This window comes from Lepisosteus oculatus, chromosome 9, assembly GCF_040954835.1.
Source record: "Lepisosteus oculatus isolate fLepOcu1 chromosome 9, fLepOcu1.hap2, whole genome shotgun sequence".
Lineage (NCBI taxonomy): Eukaryota > Metazoa > Chordata > Actinopteri > Semionotiformes > Lepisosteidae > Lepisosteus > Lepisosteus oculatus.
Window position 1 is genome coordinate 8,463,000 of NC_090704.1, and position 22,549 is coordinate 8,485,548.

The 22,549-nt window shown below is 43.1% G+C and overlaps 1 protein-coding gene across 8 annotated transcripts in view; it reads left to right on the top strand.

Moving 5' to 3' along the window:
• LOC102691619 (nucleoprotein TPR) overlaps window positions 1-22,549 on the top strand; it is a 26,802-nt gene continuing 4,253 nt past the window's right edge. For 7 of the 8 annotated variants that reach the window (XM_069194073.1, XM_069194074.1, XM_069194075.1 and 4 more), the window contains exons 1-43: window positions 1-218; window positions 1,008-1,112; window positions 1,445-1,518; window positions 1,677-1,773; window positions 2,219-2,322; window positions 2,570-2,734; window positions 3,227-3,319; window positions 3,403-3,483; window positions 4,027-4,114; window positions 4,519-4,659; window positions 4,782-4,876; window positions 5,191-5,388; window positions 5,828-5,935; window positions 6,037-6,266; window positions 6,892-7,055; window positions 7,159-7,295; window positions 8,156-8,304; window positions 8,517-8,679; window positions 8,786-8,920; window positions 9,214-9,354; window positions 9,451-9,619; window positions 10,147-10,313; window positions 10,453-10,605; window positions 10,920-11,036; window positions 11,373-11,576; window positions 11,756-11,943; window positions 12,043-12,190; window positions 13,623-13,760; window positions 14,249-14,380; window positions 15,235-15,365; window positions 15,454-15,664; window positions 15,882-16,028; window positions 17,634-17,811; window positions 18,212-18,405; window positions 18,525-18,598; window positions 18,926-19,128; window positions 19,229-19,507; window positions 19,740-19,888; window positions 20,123-20,203; window positions 20,443-20,631; window positions 21,295-21,423; window positions 21,973-22,063; window positions 22,206-22,396. In XM_069194073.1, coding sequence (XP_069050174.1) covers window positions 68-218; window positions 1,008-1,112; window positions 1,445-1,518; window positions 1,677-1,773; window positions 2,219-2,322; window positions 2,570-2,734; window positions 3,227-3,319; window positions 3,403-3,483; window positions 4,027-4,114; window positions 4,519-4,659; window positions 4,782-4,876; window positions 5,191-5,388; window positions 5,828-5,935; window positions 6,037-6,266; window positions 6,892-7,055; window positions 7,159-7,295; window positions 8,156-8,304; window positions 8,517-8,679; window positions 8,786-8,920; window positions 9,214-9,354; window positions 9,451-9,619; window positions 10,147-10,313; window positions 10,453-10,605; window positions 10,920-11,036; window positions 11,373-11,576; window positions 11,756-11,943; window positions 12,043-12,190; window positions 13,623-13,760; window positions 14,249-14,380; window positions 15,235-15,365; window positions 15,454-15,664; window positions 15,882-16,028; window positions 17,634-17,811; window positions 18,212-18,405; window positions 18,525-18,598; window positions 18,926-19,128; window positions 19,229-19,507; window positions 19,740-19,888; window positions 20,123-20,203; window positions 20,443-20,631; window positions 21,295-21,423; window positions 21,973-22,063; window positions 22,206-22,396 — 6,282 coding nt within the window. In that variant the 5' untranslated portion in view covers window positions 1-67. The remainder of the gene's footprint in view (window positions 219-1,007; window positions 1,113-1,444; window positions 1,519-1,676; window positions 1,774-2,218; window positions 2,323-2,569; window positions 2,735-3,226; window positions 3,320-3,402; window positions 3,484-4,026; window positions 4,115-4,518; window positions 4,660-4,781; window positions 4,877-5,190; window positions 5,389-5,827; window positions 5,936-6,036; window positions 6,267-6,891; window positions 7,056-7,158; window positions 7,296-8,155; window positions 8,305-8,516; window positions 8,680-8,785; window positions 8,921-9,213; window positions 9,355-9,450; window positions 9,620-10,146; window positions 10,314-10,452; window positions 10,606-10,919; window positions 11,037-11,372; window positions 11,577-11,755; window positions 11,944-12,042; window positions 12,191-13,622; window positions 13,761-14,248; window positions 14,381-15,234; window positions 15,366-15,453; window positions 15,665-15,881; window positions 16,029-17,633; window positions 17,812-18,211; window positions 18,406-18,524; window positions 18,599-18,925; window positions 19,129-19,228; window positions 19,508-19,739; window positions 19,889-20,122; window positions 20,204-20,442; window positions 20,632-21,294; window positions 21,424-21,972; window positions 22,064-22,205; window positions 22,397-22,549) is intronic. The other variant, XM_069194079.1, reaches the window with a different exon arrangement.

The following is a 22,549-nucleotide window of genomic DNA, read 5'->3' on the forward strand; positions in this document are numbered from 1 at the left end:
GAGAGTGGGGAGATAGGCGGTATTTTCCAAGAGCTTTCGCCCGAATTGAGACTTGAGGGGGTTAAAGATGGCGGCGATTCTGCAGCAGATGCTGGAACGGCCTGAGCTGGCCAAGCTCTCCAAAGCCGTCCAAAACAAGCTCGAGAAGTTCTTGTCAGACCAGCAATCTGAAATAGATGCCCTCAAATCCCACCACGAGCGATTTAAAGTAGACAGTGGTAAGATGTTTGGGAAACGTTCATGTTTAATCTTTCGTCATGCCTGCTCTGGAGACGCAGGGAGATCTCGCGTTTCATTCCGATCGCAGACTTTGGATTTTGAGAGCATATGATTATAAGTGCGCAGTTGTGAACATCGCTTTCCTTAATGTTTGAACTGACTTTGGTATAGGGCCCATTTCTCCAGCTGCGTGTTTATTCATATATTTTAATATGGCTGCCGAGAGGAGGCAAACAACAGGCCTTTGGCACCTGGCTTTTCAGACCTCAAAAAAGGATGTTGTCTGATTCCTTTTGGAAGGTTGAGTTTTCCATTTCTGTCTTTTTTTTGTTGATTTACAAACTGTGAATTTGGAGGAAATCCCCCATCTGTAGTATTTGATCTTCATACTTTGAATATTGAATTACGAGTTTGTTACGTCTGTAAACTGCAATGTTAACCCCATCTGAGCAACTGATCTTGAACGTGAATTTGTCCCGTTTCAGGCTGTAGTGGTTAATTTGTAATTTAAAGAATGGGGACGATTATCTACCTGGTATAAATCATTGATTTGTCAGACTTTTTATGCAAATATAAATAACCTATGTTTAACGACATACCTGTACCCTAAACTTTTGCAAAACTGTTTGTCAGGTTAAGTTACAGGATTGTCTTGTAATATAAGCAGTTATTGAATGATTTTGCACAGATTTAGGAGTTAAACAGTGCTTAATCATTCATTAATATTAAAAGCTTTTCTTACAGCAGTGCAACCAAGATTGATGCAGGCTATTCTCTAATCTTTACAGAGCAGCAGTACTTTGAAGTGGAGAAGCGACTGGCTCAGAGCCAGGAGAAACTCGTATCAGAGACTCAGGAACGCCAAAATCTCCAGGAGGAGTTCACCAAGCTCAGTAAGTACACGGATTGCAATCACTTTATAGTAAATGTGACAGTACTATAGTTTTCACCCAGATACGAATGTAGTCCATGCCTTTGAGCATGCTGTTGTAAATGGTAGGCTACTGTCAAAAATGTTTGGAAGCTAACTCTAAGGATCTTTGTTCATGCTTGTTCCTGCACAGGGTGTATAGTTTGTGATTCAGGCCATGTGGTAAATTATCTTTTTGAAGAATCCTCTTTTTTTTTGGATGAATCTTTGGCTACTGCTCGAAGCTTGCCATGTAAAGACTCATTCACATTACAAGTAGGGCTCTAAACTAATTTTTCTGCGTTCAATTTCTAGGTGCAGAGCTGAAGACCCTGCAAGAGCAAAAGAGAGAATATGAGTCCTCAGAAGAGAGATTTTCTGCACAGCAGGTGAACATCAAAATACATTTTGGATACAGACATTTTAGTTACTTGTTCTGAAATGCCTTTTCTTTGGATTTTGTATGTCATTTCATCTGAAACTTAAAAGGGGCACATTTTGCTTGTGAGCAGGCATCACAGAACCACCGTCTTCTGTTTAATTTCAGGCTCACCTCACCAAAGTCAAAGATGAACTGGAGGCTGAAAAACGAGAGTTGGTCCGAACACTGGAGAAAAGGTCCCAGGAAGTGGAGCATCTAAGTGGTATGAAAATCTGGGTTGTGCCACAAAGCCTCTGACCTTGAAGGAATCTTTTAAGACAGCCTAATTTGCATAGCTGCTGTCGTTATGATGAATTGTGTTATACAGTTTAGATGGGGTTTTTCTTGACACTGTTGCTTGAAATCTTAAGACTCAGAAGTCTAGTTTTTGTTTGGCAACTTGTATTAAGGGAATCTGGTTGTCTTGGAGTTTCAGAATAAAGGTGAGTTGTTTTGAGAGTAAAAGGCCACAAGAGGGGCTGAGTGAGATGTACTGGAGTCTTTTCACGTTGTGAAATTTTAAATATTTGTGCTCCTCAGCAAAGCTCTCAAAAAAAGGGCAGTGCAACATATTCTACAAATTGGAGTCCTTCGGTGTTAAGTTCAGATCTACCGTCGTTTTTCTTTTTATGCAACAGATACTTAAAAATGTCATCTTTCTTTAACAGAGGACCTTAAACGTCTCAATGACAAGCTTGTGGAGACGAATACTGCAAAGATGGAGTTCCAGTTAAAGCTTGATGAGCTTCAGTCTTCGGAGGTTTCAATCAAGGTGAGGTTAATACAGCTTTAGGAGTCTGTCAGTGAAACTTGTAACATTGAGATTAAACCAAAAGTTGAAGTGGTTGCCTGGAAACTGTAAATTTGGAAAACTGTATTTATCTGCCAGAGGCTGTTGTGAATCTGTGGAGTCACAACCACTAAGAAAACTGCATCTTTGGAATATTACAGGTTGGTCATGTTCTAAATAGAATCTAAGTAGGACAACAACACAAAGTTGTTTTCTGTTTTTGTTTTAGTACCGGGAAAAGAGGATGGAGCAGGAGAAAGAGCTCCTACAGAGTCAGAACTCTTGGCTGAACACAGAGCTGAAGGCCAAGACTGACGAGCTGCTCTCTGTCTCCCGAGAGAAAGGCAATGAAGTTCTGGAGCTCAAATGCAACCTGGAGAATAAAAAGGAGGAGGTTTGTTTTATATGCTTTATTAGGCAGATTATATGTTGTGGTCTGGTCCTGCAAGGGTTAAGAAACAATACTCTTGCACTTCAGGTTTCTGTTATAAACACCTGAAACTGTAAACACATATTTAAACAAAAATAATACTTGATTTGGTCCAGCTTTGGCTGGTGTGAAAAATCCACTCTTTTGATTAGGTGCAGCTACTTCTCAAGTGCATTCTTCATTCATTGAGAAGGTTTATAGTTATGCATCCCAAAATTGTGTTAATACTATACTAAAGTGCAGTTTGGCCTTCTACAAAGTAATGCCTTTGCTTAGAGCGATATAAGTACAACTCACCCATTTGGCTTGGTTCTGTTATTCCTCAGCCTAGGAGTAATTTTAGTTAAGCATGTCAGTTGTTATTAATCTGGTTTTAAGTTAATACTGATGTTGCCCTGCGTGTCCTAAAACCGAGATGCAGGCTGCTGGTCTCTTAATTACTTTATTGCTTTTCAGGTTACAAGACTTCAAGAACAAGTGAACAGTCTGAAATCGTCAAATGAAAACTTTCAAAAGCAAGCAGAGGACTTGATGATGAAATTGAAAGAGGTCATTTTTTCTTTGTGGTATGAATTTCACTATTTGAGCTGGAGACCTAACACCGACCAGTGTAACACTGTCTTCTTCTATAGGCAAAGGAGCAGCAGGCCAGCATGGAGGAGAAGTTTGGCCATGAACTGAATGCGCACATAAAGCTGTCCAATTTGTACAAGGCAGGTCCACTTATTTAAGTTTTTACATTTCTTAACAGGATCTATTAAAATGAAATTGTTCAAACGCTTGGTCTCCAGTCTCCCCAGCTGAAGCTGGTCCTGGGATGTGTTGCCATAAAGCACAGTATGCTCAGAAAAACTCCAAAGTTAATGAAAGGAGTGGGGGGAGATTAATAAAAAAGTGAATCTTGTCCAAAAGTGAATGTTGCATTAACTATGGACTGTACCCTCCTGCTTTGGAAAATAAAAAAAACGTTTGTGGGGCATTAACTGATCATAGCTCAACTTTGTTTAATGATCAATGTGGAATTTCATTTTAGATGAACTGTATACATATGACAGGAAAAATGCTGAAAATTGTTTAGATTTTGTCATGTTAATTGGCTGAATTGATTCAGGCCCTTAACCTATTTATGTACTTTTTTTTTCTCAAGCTTACAAAGCTTAACATGATTCTAGTAGAGTGTAAGTGTAAAACGGTCTTAAGTCATTAAAAAATGGATGTTTTGAGAAGTTGTTTCAGTTTTATTGCTTTGTGTGTAGAGTGCAGCAGCAGATTCAGACTCTAAAAGTGAGGAGCTCAACAAGGCTGTGGAGGAACTTCACAAGTTACTGAAGGAAGTGGGAGAAGGTGAGTAATTGCTCTTTACGGGAGTCTTTGCCTTATTTGTAACGTTAAATGAAACCGAAGACGTTTTCTGGGGGCATCCTGCTGTCACACCAGAGTCCTGGGCTTGAATCTGACCTTGAGCAACTGTGTGGAGTTTGAAATGTTCTCTCATTGTCGGTTTGGTTTTTCTATTCCCCACCAAACTGCCAAGGGCATTTTAGTTGTAGTTTTACTGAATTATTTTTCCATGGTCCTGTAATGGAGTGGTGTCCCACCCAGAGAAGACAAAGTTGTATGCCATCAATTCAGCCTTGTGTCCTGTGCTTTATGATTTGACTCGGTCCTTTCCTGGATAAATAGCTTGCAGATTTTGATGGATGAACTGTTAAATCAACTGTTTGCTCTTTGTGTGTTTCTATATACAGCAAAGAAATGCACAGAAATGAGGCTTTTAGAAGCGGAGAATGCAAAAGAGAAGATTGAAGCAGAGCTGAAAGACAAGATCAGAAATATGGAGAAAGAGCTAGAGAATGCTAATGATCTGCTCTCCAATGCCAAGCGAAAAGGTGATGTATCTGTGAAGTCTTACAAAGGACTCTGGTTGAGTACAGCAGTGCTGTTAACATTGCCTATGACCCATACATTTTAAATATTTAAAATTGCTAGACAGAGTACCATTGTTTTCCAGGTGTAGCAGCACTTACTGAAGAGGAGCTGACAACTATGTCTCCTACTGCTGCAGCAGTGGCAAAAATAGTGAAGCCTGGGATGAAACTGACTGAGGTATGATTTATAAAATTGTTGTAATGGAAAGCTGTCCTCCACCTATAGTTTTTCATTTTTTAGAAGGTAGAGGCCTGTTCTTACTGGTAAAGAAACTTATGATATTACAATTGCGATTGTAGCATCTTGATCATGTACTTCATAAGCAGCAACTAAAAAAAATCTGAGTAATTACTCTTGAAGTGCTAGGGAATACAATTACACATTGATCGATAACCCTAAGCTAGTCACAATAAAAAGAAAACCAGCCCTACATTGCATCGGTTTTGAAGTGTATACATGGTTTTTCAGCTTTGTTCTGCCTGTCCTTGTAGCTGTACAACGCATATATAGAATCACAGGACCAGCTTCAGCTGGAGAGACTGGAGACCAAGCGTTTGAACAAGTACCTGGATGAGATCGTCAAGGAGGTGGAAGCCAAAGCGCCCATTCTGAAACGCCAGCGGGAGGAATACGAGCGAATGCAGAAGTCGGTGGCCAGTCTGTCGGCCAAATTGGAGCAAGCCATGAGAGTAAGACTCGAGCTCTCCTCTCTGGAAAAGGCCTTAAAAGTTGAGATCGATAAGATCACTTTATTGGCCATATACAGTTTCTTGTATTAGGGATTTGTCTTCTCGCATATCCCAGCTTGCTCTCCATGAGACACACAGACAGGGAGAGAAGCTGGGGGTCAGAGCGCAGGGTCAGCCATTTATACGGCGCCACTGGAGCAGTTGGGGTTAAGGGCCTTGCTCAGGGGCCCAACGGAGTAGGATTCCTCTGCCGGCCGTGGGATACGAACCGGCAACCTTCTAGCTACAGGCGCAGTTCCTTAACCACAGAGCCACCTTGGTGAAAAGGTTTAAAAAAAGGGGTTAAAAGTTTAGCCATCTCCTTGGGGGACTTTTTTTTTTTAATGTAGAACATCTTTATTAGTTTAATAACTGCTTAACATGTAGCTTTATTTTTTAGGAAATTCATAGGCTGCAAAAGGAAACGGATGAGGCCAACAAGCGCTCCTCTGTCCTGGAGAGGGACAACCAGAGGTTCGAGCTGCAGCTCACAGACATGTCTCAGCAGGTCAGCTGTTCTGTGTGTTGATCGGAAGTATGAGGCACAGTCTGCCTAAAAATCTCAAGTTTCTAGTTCCTTAACTTGACTCCTCCCATCTCTTCCCGCAGATCCGCGTGTTGCTGATTGAGCTGGAGGAGGCCCGGGGGAATCACGTCGTTCGTGAGGAAGAGGAGGTGAGCTCTGCTGACATCAGCAGTTCCTCCGAGGTCATATCCCAGCGCCTGGTCACCTTCCGAAACATCGAGGAGCTGCAGCAGCAAAACCAGCGCCTCCTAGTGGCTCTGAGAGAGCTTGGTGAAGCACGGGAAAAGGAGGAGATGGAGACCACCTCTTCCAGGTACTGTTGGGCAACCATGTTAAATTTCCCCATGTAGGTTTAAGAGCTTGTTTGGCTCGTCACCCTGTTGGCATCAAAGGATCGAAGGCAGGTAAAATTCAAAGGTTTTCAAACACTTTCCACTAGTTTTTGTGAACCAGAAAGTAAAACCTTCCCCCCCCATCTTTAAAATCTCATTCAACCTAACAACTTTTTATATAGTGCTTTTACACGTGGGTCCTCAAAATGTGAGAAGTGACAACAGGGGTTACAAAATTCCAGTAAGGGTTTGGAATAGAGTAGGAAAGTGATGGGGCAGACACAGAACCAGTTAAATAAAATCCCTTCTAAAGAAAGAATCTCCTTCCCTGAGCTCTCCGATATCCTCAGGGATAGAATTCCAGTTTTGGGTATTAGCAGGAGAAGGACCTGACAGGAGACCAGAATTAGAAGAGCGAAGGTTGCAAATAAGGGAGTAGGACGATAAGTCAGATGGGTACTGAGGTGCTAAGCCATGTAGGGCCTTATAGATGAGTATTTTGAAGTCAACTCAAAACATGAACATTTAAAGATCTATTTCATATTAAAATCACTTTTAGTTTGTTTTTTTTCCTCCGAGAAGACATCACACTTTTATTCTTTATAGGGTTACGGAGCTAGAGCTGAGTTTGGACAAGGCCCAGAGGGAGCTGGAACAGCTACGAGAAGCCCGCAGTCACCAGATGCAGCTGGTTGAGTCGATCGTACGCCAGAGAGACATGTATCGCATCTTGCTGGCTCAGACAACTGGAGTGAGCTTCCCTGTGCAGGGTAAGGCGTTGAAGGTTTCCTGATTCCTGTGCTGCGCTATTTTGCGCAATGGCATAATGTGTTCTAAAGGCCCTTCGACTGAAATCTGCTCTCTGGCTTTCAGGTACTGTGCAGGAAGAGCTTTCTCTGATGTCCACCCCTCGCCGTTCCCCTGCGGTCACTCCCACTGTGTCTACTGCAGCACAGGCCTCTACAGCAGAGCCCGCTGAAGTGATAGAAGCCAAGGCAGCACTGAAACAGGTGATTTAAAAAAAACTTGATCCAGCCAACTGCACTGTAAAAGTGGTAAAGTACCACTAGATGGCAGTATTGTGCACGGGTTTATTCCTCTGACCTTTAATACATTTACTTTATGCATAACTTTTAAAATCTTAAGTCCATTTCTAAGTACAGTGTTCTCAGTTTTTAGGAGATGCTAATGAAAGAACCACCAGCCTATAAAGGGGAAAAAATGGGGAAAATTTGTTGTTGCTTGTCTATAAAGAATTTTAAACTATTCTTCATTTAAAACATTCACCTGTGAAAATTAATTGGAATCAATAAGGCAATTAGTCAGTTTTTAATTTGATCACAATTTGTTACTGGTAATGTACCTTATTTAAGTATATTTTCTTTCAAATGTTTTGCTTTTTTTGTGGGTTGGCCTGGTAGAAAAGATCATTTCGTTAGGAAATGCTACAAAATTATTGCTATTGTTTAATAATGCTTGAAGTCAATAAGATGCACATTCTGGTTACAGTCTGAGAATAGTTGTCTCTTAGTTATTACTTTATGCTTATTGTAGTGCGCCAAATTTTAGTTGAGCGTGTCGAGTAGTATTGATATGAATAAATGCATCAGTAAAATGAGTAATAGTGTAGGGTTGCTTATTTGGTATGATTTTGTTGCGTGGTAAATGTTTAAAGTTCTAAAGATTTATAGTAAATTAAATGTTTTTCCAGTGGATGTGATTCTCATGACTGTCACTAAGGTGGTTGCATTTTATGTATGCAATCCACAAGCCACCCTTTTCTTAACCATTGAAAAACAGAACGCATTCAGATAGAGGACAGAGACTAATTGACTTGAAATTTGATCTAGGTTAATTTTTTTTTCCCCAGCTGCAAGAGGTGTTTGTAACATACAAGAAGGAGAAAGCCGAAAATGATAAAATGCTTAACGAGCAGAATGAAAAACTGCAAGAGCAGATGTCTGAGCTTCGTTCCCAGAATGCCAAAATATCCACCCAGCTGGAATTTGCATCCAAGCGGTAAGCAAACAGATATCAAGATTCAGTAAATAGTTGTGGGATGTCCTTCCTGAGGGAACTTTTGGTCCTCGCCAGCTGCGTTGAAAATTGTAGTGCAAAAGGTGTTAGATTTTGGAACTACGAGCACAACATTGCTTTATGTCGGAAAGACTTCTATCAACGTGTGATGACAAAAAAACGATTGGTAATTGCTCTCTTGCTTCCCTGCAAAGTTATGAAATGCTACAGGACAACGTGGATGGTTATCGCCGGGAGATTGCTTCATTACGTGACAAGTGTCAGAAAATGATGACCACCACCCAGAAACAAGAACAGATCATCCACACTATGACGCAGGATCTGAGAGCTGCCAATGAGAAACTGGCTCTTGCAGAAGTAAGGGTGCAATTTAGTTGGACAAAATCTCTTCTTCCCATGGGGTGATCATGCATGGGTTAAACATGCTTGCAGTGCTTTGATTGGAATCTAAACTGTCCTTTAGGTAAGAGGTGAAAACCTGAGAAAGGAGAGAGACATGTTGAAGTTGGTTGAGTCGAGGTTGAATCAGGAGAAGGAATCCATTCAGGCAGAACAGAGAGGACAAAACCTGCTTCTGACTAATCTGAAGTCCATTCAGGTAAGAGCGTGGTTGGAGTGCTGCCCTGTGTTGTTTGCATGCAATATGAAAGTCTTATTTGTTTGGTTCAAGGTCAGTAATCAAGAGAGGCATTGCTTTAAGTACTGCATGAAAGCCGTTTGGGGAAAATTTTGTATTACTATTTGTGGTAATTGGTCATGTTTACTCCTTCATAATATTCCTATATATTTGAAACACAAGTTGTTTGCAATACTTCACTAAAGAGTAGGATAAACAGTATAGCTATATTTATACGGCCAATGACGACATTATCTCGCAATTCCTTCTCAAAGGTGACCCTGGAGCGCTCTGACACCGAGATGAAACAGCGCCTCAATAACCAGATTGAGAAGCTGGAGAGAGAAATCGCCCAGATGAAGAAAAAACTAGAACATGAAGTGGAGCAGAGGCACCTGCTCAGCAGAAACCAAGATGTAAGGGCCTGCCTGTCATTGATCCTTCCATTCATTTCACACTGAGCTTCCTTGAGCGTCTCGCATCGTGTGATGGCCTGTTCTCTACTGTTACAGCTGCAGTTGCTGGAGGCTAAGAAGCAGCTGGAAACTCAGAATGCCGTGCACCAACAAACCAAGGAGCTTCTGAAGAATGCTGAGCAAGAGATCAACACCTTGAGACAGCAGCTCAGCAATGCTGAAACCCAGCTGGCTTCACACGCATCACAGGGCTCAGGCACCTCAGGTACAATGCTACCACAATGCAAGAAAATTGCCTAGATTGATTTAGACATGGACATACCTTAAATAAGGAAATGAAATCCTCGATTTGGTCTGAATTATGAAAATTGACATCAGATGCTAAAGTTTTGTTGGCAGAGACTTGCACATTTGGAGCTAGATGAATGGACTAGCATATGTGTGTAGGATTATATGTAAGGCAGTAAGTCTGGCACGTTGATTAGCAGTTTTTATTAAGTGTGATGTATTATGTTGCTAACTGAAGAGGGAGTTGCAGTAAACCACAATCGTTTGTGCTGGATTTCTCAGTGTGGAATTTTCATACTTGTACCGTGCATGACAGGCTCCATTGTGATAGGATCTGGTTTTGAAAATCCAAGTTTTGTTCAATTGTAAAGTGTCGAATTCCAGCTGCAGGGCACATTTTTTGCAGTCAAAATTTAGCATGCTTGTCCGTCCAATTACATTTGTCCATTTAGGAACTATTTGTAAATTAGTGGTTTCACTGCTCAACCTGCATTTTCGTCACAGGTGCTCAGGGCTCGGAGCAAGATCTTGAGGAGCTGCGTGGACGCCTCAGGCAGGCGGAGGAGCAGAGCGGAGACCTGAAAGAACGGCTGAAAAATGCAACTAGCAACGTGGAGCAGTACAGGGCCATGGTACTTAGCCTTGAGGAGTCTTTGAGCAAGGAGAAACAGGTTGGTGTGATTCACTTATTTTCGGAGACGAGGGCCGATTCCCTGCACCAAGATAGCACAATGTCTCTTTCTAATTCACGTGGTGACTTTGTTGTTTTAACTGCTTTCACTGAGAATTATGTGACTTCTGTCTGGGAAGGTGACTGAAGAGGCTCGTTCCACTATTGAGATTCGTCTGAAAGAGTCTCAAGAGTACCAAGTGCAGCTAGAGAAGAAGCTGGTTGAAGCCGAGAAAGAGAAGCAGGACCTGCAGGAAGAGAAACGCAAAGCCATCGAGAATCTGGAGCAGCAGGTGATTAGTTACCGTTGACTGCAAATTAAAAATGACCGTCCAGTTTGCTGATCTGAAACAGGATCCCCAACCTAGGAACATCTACTAGTTGGCCACATGCTGTGAAATGCAAATTCTGCAAACAAAGGCATTGTTTTTATGATACACAGGGCATATTGGTTCTTGCATTTTTATCTTTCTTGGTTAGCACTAGACTTGACGAGCAACAGGTTAAAGCTGATTGTCACCCATGTGCTAAAGGTGTGTTTCCTTTCATTAAGATGATCTGTTATCCCTTGGGATTTAATTAATCCCTTGTTAATTTGATTTGTTAGATGAATGATCTGAAGAAGAACCTCAGCAACATCCAGGCTGAGCTCCAGGAAGCTCTTCAGAGAGCAGCTGTAGCAGCAACCCATGAGCAGCAGGCTATGCAGGACTGCCAGCAGCAGGTGAGTCTGTTTCATCCTTTTAGATACTGCAGCTGAGGGGGGTCTGCCACATCATCATCACAAATAGCATGAATTGTAGCATTGACGTCCAGGCAGGGAGAGCCTGAACAACATGGCAAAGCCTGCAAATAGGTATCCATTGTCTTTTACTGGGGAAGTAGTAAATTGTGTTAAGCATATTTTCTGCCCATTTAGATAGTTCTTAATTGACACTTGTTTCATTTTAGTTAAGATGGGACTTTTAAGCCAGTGCTTGAAATCATTCCCAAAGTTCCAGCTTAATAACTTGATCTTTGCATCCATTTTTCTTCTGAAAGATGTCGGTCTTCTTTCCAGGGTAAGTTGGCTGCAGAGGCTCAGAACAAGTATGAGCGAGAGTTGATGCTGCATGCGGCTGATGTGGAGGCCCTCCAGGCTGCTAAAAACCAAGTGGCCCAGACCTCTCAGATGCGCCAGCAGCTGGAAGACCGGGCACAGAAAGCCAGTTCCCAGCTCCTGGAGGCCAAGGTCTCCTGGGAGGAGCAGGAGAGAATGCTGAAGGTAGGCGAGAGCTGGGTTAACTGATGCGTTAAAACAGTCACCAAGTACATTCTCATCGGCTTTCATTTTCTTTGACTTCTATCCATCACGTATGGTTTGGGAACCAAAATCCTCAGGAAAGGGCGAGTTCTATTTTGTCACGGAGGCAGAATTAAGTAGGGTTTTTTCTCTGCTTCTAGGATGAGTTAACCAAGCTGACGTCCCGTTGTGACGATCTCCAGAAACAGAACAGCCTCCTGCACGAACAGGTTGAAAGCATCGGCAACAAGATGGTGGCCTCTGTGCAGCACGTGGCACAGGACAGCCACCTCAACATCTCTCTGAGCGAGGAGGGCAAGTCCCAGGAGCAGATCCTGGAGATCCTCCGGTAAACCTCCCCCAGGGGGCGATCCCCCTCACCCTTTGACAATCGACGAGGTTTTGGATTCCCCTATGGGTAATGTTTGCGGTGATTTGCCGGTTTCAGGTTTGTGCGGCGCGAGAAGGAGATCGCCGAGACCAGGTTTGAGGTGGCCCAGGTGGAGACGCTGCGGTACCGGCAGAGGGTGGAACACCTGGAAAGGGAGCTGAAAGAGCTGCAGGACAGTCTGAACGCAGAGCGGGAGAAGGTGCAGGTGAGACCAGCGAGCCTCCAGCGGAGAGGAGGCCATTCTTACATCTTACATTCTTGCTTACATGGTCGTTTATCAGCTCACTGTATCTAAAAATTTCTGTTTTTGTGAACAAATTATTAATGTTAAATGTACATCATCAAAGGCAACACTAGTATACCCCTCCCAATATATTGCCTACCCGAATCGCCTAGACCCGATGGTATTTCTCTTTCACTTTCATTGAAGGGGACAGGGTTGCTTTTAAAACTCACAGGTTGTTGCTGAGCATGGCCACCATTGGCCATACATTTGTAATATGTACTTTGCATCAAGGTGCAGATGCTGATTTATGGGATTTTGTCCCATTACTCTTCTAGAACTTGGCCTCTGAGTTCTAATGCCACACATCATCTCAGTTTTGTCTTGGCAACTGTTGAGTGGCATCTTAGCTGGAGATGTTGTTGTAAAGGTTACCATCAATTACCTAATACGATGTCCTGTAATAACTACTCATGCCCAGATCATTACACTTGAACATCCCCATCAGACTTGGTAAAGCTCACTCATCTTTTGGGTCGGGGCTTATCACTGAGGGAATACATTTGGCTGTAACATCTTACCAGTTCAGAATTTGTTAGCTGTGAATACCCATGATGGTGCAAACCCGCTCATGATATGCAGGGCATGATGGTTCTTTTGTGTTTTTTTTATCTTTCTTGATTTTTAGCAAACTTGACAAGTTAAATCAAATTTTCACTATGTGCCCTATCAGCTTGCGCTGATGTAAGGCTTATGCAACAGTGAATTTTGTCATGTCTCGTGGTCAATGCTGAATGGTCAAATATAGGGACACCAAAAACACTTAATATTCAAAATTCATGTAATGCCCTAAAACATCTCAACGTAGTAATTACTTTCTTTTGATGAATATTAACCTTATTACTGTGGTTGCCATTATCCGTTTCAAGGATCACGATTTAAAAAAATTACTTCCAAAACACCGAAATACAGAACATCTTCATCTTTATTCATGTAAACTGTTGTGGAGTTAAACTGGGATGTCATACCCATGTGGGAGAGATTATAGCCACCAAACTACATTCGAACGAGAATGTTTCAGTGCATTGAAGTCACAACAGCGCAATGCAATACGAAAGCTTGTATTCTGTGGCATTTTTGCATTTCTTGTTCACCTGAATTCCTGCTGAAGTTGTATTAAGGTGGGTTAAGAAATGTAATTTTACAGCTTCTGTGACCACTATCTTGACACACAGAAATCTTCGTTTCCGGTATCTGCCTGGATGTCACAGCACCCCTTCATTGTTACCCTTGCCAGTGCGCCTCTTTTATTCATCTGCAAATGCTAACTTTTCTTTGAGGTTATTCTGAACTGACCACTGCAGTAGAAAATGAAAGTATTCATGTGCTTACTGGTTTATGACTTGCGTGCTAGGTGACTGCTAAAACCCTAGCACAGCACGAAGAGCTCATGAAGAAGACCGAGACCATGAATGTCCTGGTGGAGACCAACAAAATGCTTCGGGAGGAGAGGGAGAGACTGGAACAGGAGCTTCAACAGATGCAGGCCAAGGTTGGTGTGTTGGCCTCATTGCTGGCTTCTTTGTAGATGTTTGTCAGAAACTGAGCTCAGATGATTTTGAGGATTTTAAAGGAAGGATCAGGAACTGGAGCTTGTTAGAGCTGTAGTCAGTGTGTTCTGGAATACTGTATTAAGAGAATGAAATAGCAGCTTGGCAATTTAGAAGAAGGTCTGTACAATTCAGAGTAAGATGCGAGGTGCTTCAGCATCTGAGTATATTTAATAAGATCTGCTTGAAGGCACTATTCAGGATAATTATACCTCTGTTACCCCTGTTTACCAGCTGTGAACAGAACCCTAGTGGCTGGCATGGGATTGCAGAATATGAACAGTAATAGAGGAACATGAAATTCAGCTTACAAGTTAACCTGTTATTCAGAGTGCTTAAAGTACCTTAAGTGTTTTCCACTGCACCAGATGCGCAGTCTGTTGAAAACGTTATTTGGCTTTTCCTTCCCTGGGTGCTGGCGAACTCTTAGGTACGCAAGCTGGAGGCCGACATCATGCCTCTGCAGGAGTCGAATGCAGAGCTGAGTGAGAAGAGTGGCATGCTGCAGGCTGAGAAGAAGCTGCTGGAGGAGGACATTAAGCGCTGGAAAGCGAGGACGCAAGTAAGAGTTAACTGCACTTCTTAACAGACTTAGACCCTGCTCAAGCTGATAACTGGGTGTGTGCGTCCATTACGTAACCATTCCAGTGTGAAGGATTGTTTTTGTATATCTTTTCTGCGACTTCATGATTATCCTTGCACTCCTAACACTTGTAATCTTATGTCTGTACTTTCTGTGCATCCTAGAAGTGATTGTAGCACAAATGACTTTGCATCTGTACCAAGGTGTTTGCTTAAAACACTTCTTTTGTTAACAACGCTTCTTCGTAATTCTGACAGAAAATGTGGAGACTGAAGGCAACTGCAAGTTTTTCCAAAAAGTTCTTTTGATGAGAGAAAAGCGAGGATGGAAAGTCATCCTGCTGGATAAGGGGGGTAGTGAGAATTGTAACTTCTGGTATCTGGCTATAACAAGAGAGCTCAGCCAGAGGGATCTTGACAGAGAAAAATACTTTCTCTCGTGGTATTGTGCCTTCAGTTTGGCAGAAGTGAAGGCCTGTTTGTCGCTCCACCTCTGTAGCCTGGAATCTGATTCTTCTCCTGGTCCCCTGAAGAGGGGTTACCTTTGCCCATTCACCTTCAAGTGTAATTTACTATCGCAGCAGCTGAACTCTGAAGGTTGGCTTTCTACAGTGGCATTCTGCAGATAGTACCTTAAAATCTCTTGTTATGCATTTTGTCCATTTTTTTTAAATTACAATTAATCTCGAGAATGTGGATGGAGTTTTCGAAAAGGGTGACAGTATGGAGTAGAGGTTGGGGCAATGGTAACTTCTGTCTTGGATAAAAGCATCAAGCACCCAGAACTGACTTGACTAACCTTTGTGGGATGAACCTTTTGTTTTTCCAATGTAGCAGCTGGTGACACAGCAGAAAGATACTGATCCCGAAGAGTATAAGAAACTCCACTCTGAGAAGGAAGCCCATTTAAAGCGCATTCAGCAGCTGACTGAAGAGAATGGTCGACTAAAGACGGAAATCGCTAGGTTAGTCTCCCGTTCTGGGGACAACGAAATGGGTATCTGAGAAGACATCGAACATTTTGCAGAATTTGTTTTTTGCCTCCTATACCAGGACAAATGCTTCTTTGACTACGGCGCAGAACCAAGTGCACAGTGAAAGGGAGAACCGCGCCAAAATGACAGCAGAGAAGGAGGCACTGAAGAAAGAGCTGGATGCCAAACTGTTAGACATTCAGGAAAAGCTGAAAACCATCACGCAAGTGAAGAAAATTGGTCGCAGGTACAAGACTCAATACGAGGAGCTGAAAGTGCAGCATGACAAGGTATGAGGACTCCACCAATTTTGAACCGCAAATTTGGTAAACCATAAATTAGTGTTCCGTTTTGATTTTTCATTAAAATGGTTATTTCTAATTCTTGAGACCTCTAATAGACTGATTTCATCAAAGTAATTGATGGTTCAGATTCTTCTTTTGAGTCCTGGTGAGCATATAAATGGTTATGTATTGTACTTTTAAAATAATGTATTAATTTTTCCAGCTGGTCACCGAAGCTGCTACCCAGCCAATACTGGAGCAGGAAGCCCAACAGGCATCAGCCAATGAAATCCAGGCTTTAAAAGATGCTCTTGGACAAGCAGAGAACAAAGTAAAGGAAGTCGAAGGACAGGTTGAGAACCTCAAGAAGGTGATGTAGATATATTTGCTCTGATGCTGTATTGGAAACCACTATTGTTGGGGAAATTCTTTAAAGATCCGAAACGCTTTAAATATTCCAGTGACTTTGAGCACCCACTTTTTTATCTACACATTGTCGTGGAAATTTACCTATCAAGGAAGCCACAAGAGAGAGTTCTCACCTGAGTAAGGTTTTTATTTCAATATTGCAATATTGGGAGCCCTGTTGCCACTTTGCAAAGTGCAACCAGAGACTCAATTTGTTACAAGCAGTACAGGGTTTTTATAAGACGTTGCGCTGTAAAAAAGCTCAGCACTTTGTCCCTTCTAAAACAAAAAAACTAAGACAAAACAGATTACATTATAAAAAGAAAGAAGAAGCACCACTAGATTTGTTATTCAAAGCTTATCAGTTACTTTCAGCTAATCTAATGACCTAGACAGAATATGTTGTTTTGGTACATTGTCTTCTAAAGTAACCTAAACAGTGTACTTTGTTGACGCACTGTTTTCTAAAATTCTGCACGTACTGTAGCACAGCAGTTACATCCTTGAAACATTTTCTAAAAGCACCAATATATTTTTTGCAAAGCTCTCTCCATTTTAAGAATCAATTTACTTATTAGATTTCTATTTCAACATTTTAGGTTTTCTTTTTTGTGATCTCATTTGTGTGGGCAAGGTTGATATGAAAAGTAAGTCATGTTAGGAAGCCAGGAGGCCATGTAGTTGCTTACAAAGCAGGTAAGCTAGGATAACAGAGTCAGCCAACATGGTAACCTGACCCAGGCACTCAAAAACCCTTTCAAATCAAAGAGTATTGACTTGTAGTGACACTTCTACTGTTTAAAAGCAGTTGACCTCCAAGTAACATCTGCTTTTCTTGTCTTTACCAAGATGGCCACTGCTTTGTTCTCACGACTCAAAATGCCATTCTGGAAATTTTATTTGAAATAAAATGTAAAAAGTTTTAATTAAAACTTCGCAGGATTCATTGCCATGAGTCCTTTTATTCCTTAACTGGCTGCAGTAAGGTGCAAGCCAAGAGGTCTGCAACTCTCCTTCTGTATTACGATCACTACATGGCGTGTAGTGCAGATTTATACTGTTGAAAACCTGTTACTATTTCAGTGCTTTACTCTAGGGTTTCAAGGCAGTGAAACGTAGTTTTAAAGCTTGTAAAAAGGCGTGCGATTTTAGTTTGCCATTGAGGTTCCTGAAAGAACACCACAGGAATTTTATTGGTGGTGATGGTTTTCATATTCCAGGCCTGTTAGCACTGGAAGGTAAAAGTTGACCTTATAAAAAAATATATCTTGATTACTGTTGACAGTGATTTGAACGCTTGTTGGTGTGTTTTGAGTTTATAACGTCTGAACGATGCATTATGCTTTAATATAATTTAAATGTTGTTTTTCAGACAAAACAGGTTTTGGTTGTCTATTGCATTTAAGTGCATACAAGTAATTTGGCAATAAAAAAACAGAACTACATCTTTGATTAATTTAACAGAATTTTACCCATCATATCGGGGGGGAATCAATGTAGTGCTCATTCATTACACTTTTACTTGGTGCCAGGTGTTTATTTTTTTTAATCTTGGGTCTGTTTTTAGATGGTAAGCGAGCAGGAGGCAGAGAGGAAGAGTTTGCAGGAGCAGGTGACCAAGCTGGAGCAGAACCTGCAGGAGAAATCCACCCAGGAGGAGCAGCTGCGCCAGCAAATGGCCGAGAAAGAGGAGAAGACAAAGAAGGCCTTCATGGGGGCCAAACAAAAGATCAACCAGCTTATTGGTCAGTAAGCTCTCGTAAAAGGGTGTCATGTTTTTAATGTAATACCATGATCCTTCACTTTATAAACTACAACTGTACGAGTTTTCACTTATACAAGATGTAGTTTATTTCTACCTGTGTTGTCATTTACGGAGCAGATTTCCTCTTACTACCTGGGTACCATTCTGTGCTGTCTTAAGGTGAAGCTTGGACGTTTTGAGGAAACGTTTTGGATTTCCAGAACCAATCTGAGATCTTAACACGGGGGGGGGGGGGTTTAATTTCCATTGTACGCATGTTTCGCTTTCCCAGCAGTCTTCGAGGAATGAATTAAGCCCGTGTCAGGCGGGACACGCCGCACGCACGTCTCGGGGGGGGGGCTCGTTCGGCGTTTTGCCACCGCTGTCCTCTCCCTGCGCAGGTGCCAAGGAGCAGCTGGCGAAGGAGAGCGAGGAGCTGAAGCAGCAGAGGGAAGAGCTGGAGGTGCGCATGAACGCCCTGAAGTCGCAGTACGAGGGGCGTCTGTGCCGGCAGGAGCGCGAGCTGCGGGACCTGCGGGAGCAGCAGGAGAGGCACAACGAGCAGAGGGATGAGCCCCAGGAGCAGCCCTGCAAGGTGCGCCGCCCCGGCCGACGCCGCTTCTTAATAGCGCAGCTGGGAGTTTGGGCTGGGGTGGGGGTTTACGTTTTGAGTTCTGCCTCTGATCCTTTTGGGTCTTGTGTTTTGTTTTTCAGTCTCAGGAGCCACAGAGGCCACCTGAACAGAGGCAGATTACCCTGAAGACCACGCCGGCAGCAGAAAGGGGGAGGTAGATCTTTGGCATTAAGATTCTAATAGGAAACTCAGTTCTGCATAATAGAATAAAAGTTGTGGCTAATTGAGTAGTTAGGATTTTAAAATTCCCCTCTGTACAAATTTGGGTTAGGGTCATAAACCTTGGGTTAGGATTGTAATTCCCAATAATTGGAAACTAAATATTTTCACCCATGTACCTTTTTTTGGTGAAATCCTTCAGTTGTCTGTATATATGTTTTTTGCTGTCTGGTTTAAGTGCCAAGTGGTTGTACCAGCACAGATACTGGTTACGAGTTGTGTATAATTGTAACCCTGAAAAAACACGTTCTTCCCATGATAGCGCTAGCACTTCAGAGCCTCCCACGGCCAACATAAAGCCTACCCCCCTTGTTGCAACACCCAGCAAAACCACGGCCATCCCCGGAAACAAGGCCACACCGAGAGCCAGCATCCGGCCCATGATCACGCCAGCGACCGTCACGACGCCGACCACCACTCCCACGGCCACTGTGATGCCAACCACCCAGGTGGAGACACAGGAAGGTAGGCGAGGGGGGAAAAAAAAATCAGCTTTGTCCAAAGCCTGCCTTTATTCAGTGGAAGACGAAAACCCAACTCTGGTATCCCGTGGCTCTGATTTCAGCAATGCAGGCTTCTGAAGGACCCGTGGAGCACGTGACGGTGTTTGGTAGTGCCAGCGGATCGGTCCGCTCCACAAGCCCAAATGTCCAGACCACACTGTCCCAGCCCCTCCTCAATGTGCAGCAGCAGCAGACCCAGGCAACTGCCTTTGTGCAGCCCACTCAGCAGAGTCTGCCCCTTCTTGAACCAGCCAGCCAGGAGCCAGCGCCTACCTTGGTGGAGGCTGTGCCCAGTGCCCCGATCGAGAGACCTTCCACCTCTACAGCAGTCTATGGAACAGGTTTGTGCTTTGTTGTTCGGTCACGTTTTGCTAATGCAGTAATACTTTTTTAATTTGTAAACCACTGCCTGTAAGGCCACCTTGAGTGGGTACATTTCCTCTTGCCTGGGGGAATTGGCTTTTTGTAATGTACATTAGCAGCAGTTCTGTTGTCTTAAATCTAGAATACAATCAATTGTGTAAAAATAGATGCTCTTACGTTTGAAAGGAATTATGATTATCCCTCTTTTAGTTGCAGCCACACCTGGCACTTCCTTACCCAAGAGGCCCCGAGAGGAAGAGGAGGAGAGTGCCCCTGACAACACTGAGAGCATGCAAGAAGACCCTGCAGATCCTCCAATTTCAAAGAAACTGCGAATCATTCAACGGGTTGAACCAGAGGTTAGAGACATACGTACAAATATCTTAATCTTTTAGGAAGTCCACCTGGCTCATCTGATGAAGAATCCTGCCTTTACTTACAAAATGTCACTTTCCTTTTCTGAATTATATCTTGGTTGAGCTGTATGCTCAATTAGTAGTCTGCAAGTAGTATAAATGGAGCATGCTCTCAGGGGGAGATTAATATTGTTTTGAGGACCAGGACAGTAAGTCAACTCCTCTGGACCTTTTCAGGAGGAAGTTGTGGCAGAAGAAAGTACTGATGTTGAAATAGAAGCTGCAACAGAGATCCAGGAATCCCAGGACCCTGAACAGGTGAGATAAGCGATACCTTTTGATGTATTTCTCATCGTTGAGCATCTTGGCTTTACAAAAGGACCTGATCTGAAATAGACTTGAGTTTTTCTTACCTCTCAAATAGCGGCAGCAAAGCAGTTAATTACGTGTTCTCTTGGTTCCAAAATCTGTACTTTTTCCCCAAACAAAATTACCTGAAATGGAAGGAGCTCTTCTCGAGCGCGTTTGTGAAGGCGGTGTGCTGAATGTTTGTGCAGGTGACCGTGGAGGAAGGCTACCCCATGTTAGAGGACGGTGATAGGATGTCTGTCCCATTGGAGCTGGTGCACCAGCCGGCTGAAAGCCAAACTGCACAGGAATCCCCCGAGGAGCAGCAGCACGAAGTCATTGTGATTGCGACCGACAGCGAGAGCGAAGATGAGGAGAATGAGGAGGAGGGGGAGCAGGTACACCCTCACAGTTATTAGACCTTCCTGGATGAATGAGGAGACTGCATAGCCAGCTCCACATTTACTGCAGAGTGAACTGTTTGCCCATTTGTGGAGGTGTGTATTGGTATGAGATCAGTGGCCCATCTCAATCGTTATTCCTGTGCAATGCCATTAATGTTCCTGTAGTTTATCATTCACTGCTGAATTCCACATATACAGCATTTTCTGCAGATTTTTTTGTCTGCTAAATTTATAAATATCGGATTCTTTTTCAAAGCCAGAACCGCTTTAGTCATAGTGGTTTAGTCAATAGTAATATTTAGTGTGTAACCGAGTTTGCAGAAAATCCCGTCTGTCTGTTCAGTTAAGAACATAAGATTGATTCTAAAAGTTAATACCCATTTAGTATTTAGTAGCTCCAGTCGGCCCTGGATCTACGCTGTAGAGCCCTGGTGCCTGAGATGTGTTAAAAGATGATTGTCAGGGACAGGTCGGAGGAATCTGCCTACACTTCCTCAATCTCTCCTTTGTGAGGGATTAAGGGATTTATTGCCCCAGATGACAGCAATTGACAATGATCTTAAATGCGTCTTAATTGTAGGGTCTTGTTTTTATTCCAGCCAGTCATGCAGTTTATTTTCAGATCAGAGTTATTTAAAAGGCTGTTGATCTCTGTAGGACTACGAGGAAGAGGAGGAGGATGAGGATGAAGATGATGACACGGGGATGGGAGATGAAGGCGAAGACAGCAATGAGGGAAGTGGGAGCGCAGACGGCAACGAGCCTTACGAAGGAGATGACACTGAGGTGAGCTCAGCCTTTTCAGATATTCAAAAATCCCCAAAAGGATTTTGACCAGTAATAAGGCAATCTGATCTACTATAGCTATATGTCCATAACCCATTTATAATATCTCCACCATGTTTCTGTCCTGAGTAACGTATATTTGACCTTTTCAAATGTGTACTTCAATTTGGAAGTGAATTTTATTAGAGACGTCAATTTTATTTTTTTTCCTGTCGTCATGTCATTTTGAAGGTTGTTCAATGAATTCCGAATAGGACGTTTTTTTTTTTACCGACTGCTAGACCACTCGATTTCTCAAAAAGGAAAACGTGTGGACTTGCTGCAAAGGATCGAGTAGAGGTCAATTCCTTGCTGAAAAGTAAAATGTTTTAGCTTTGCGACTTACCTTGACTTGTTCTAGTGTTCCAATTTCATTGGCGTCGGGAATTATTTTACAGAGAACATTTAATGACACACACTTGTGGGAGTGAGGCTCTTTTATTTGATGGAAGAATGTTTTAATTCTCGCACTATGCTTGTAAGATGTTGCATCGGAGTTTTACCCAACAGGGAGCTGAAGCGACTGATCCTGGAACTGAGACGGAAGAGAGTTTAGGAGCAGGCGATACCAACCAGAGAGCAGCCGACACTCAGAACAGCGGTAAGATGTCAGCCGTCTCGAACCGCTCAGATCTCTTTTCTTCAGCGGCCTCCAGGACCTCGCCTGTCTGTCGGGCAGGCTCTTAGTGAGGTCCAGGCACTGCGCGTTCGGTCTGACTTGGCTCTTCGCTCTCGCGTGTCAGGTGAAGGGAGCAGCAGCACCACGGAGTCCACCTTCTCCAGCGAGCCCCCCCGAGAGCAGCCGCAGCCAGCTGCCTCTACTGCGGAGCGCCAGGGCCCCCGCCCACCGCAGTCGCCGCGGAGACCCCCACACCCGCTACCCCCCAGGCTGACCATCCAGGCTCCGGCACAGGAGCTGGGACCACCTGCACAGGTACTCATCGCCCTCCCCGCCAGCTCACTCGGACCCCATTAAATAAGCGCTCTCCTCTTTGTCCTCGAATGAGAAGAGGTTTCCGACCGGCGTGTTGGAGTGAAGGATGAAACTAAAGCAGCAGGCAACTTAAACCTGCATGAAAGTTGATTT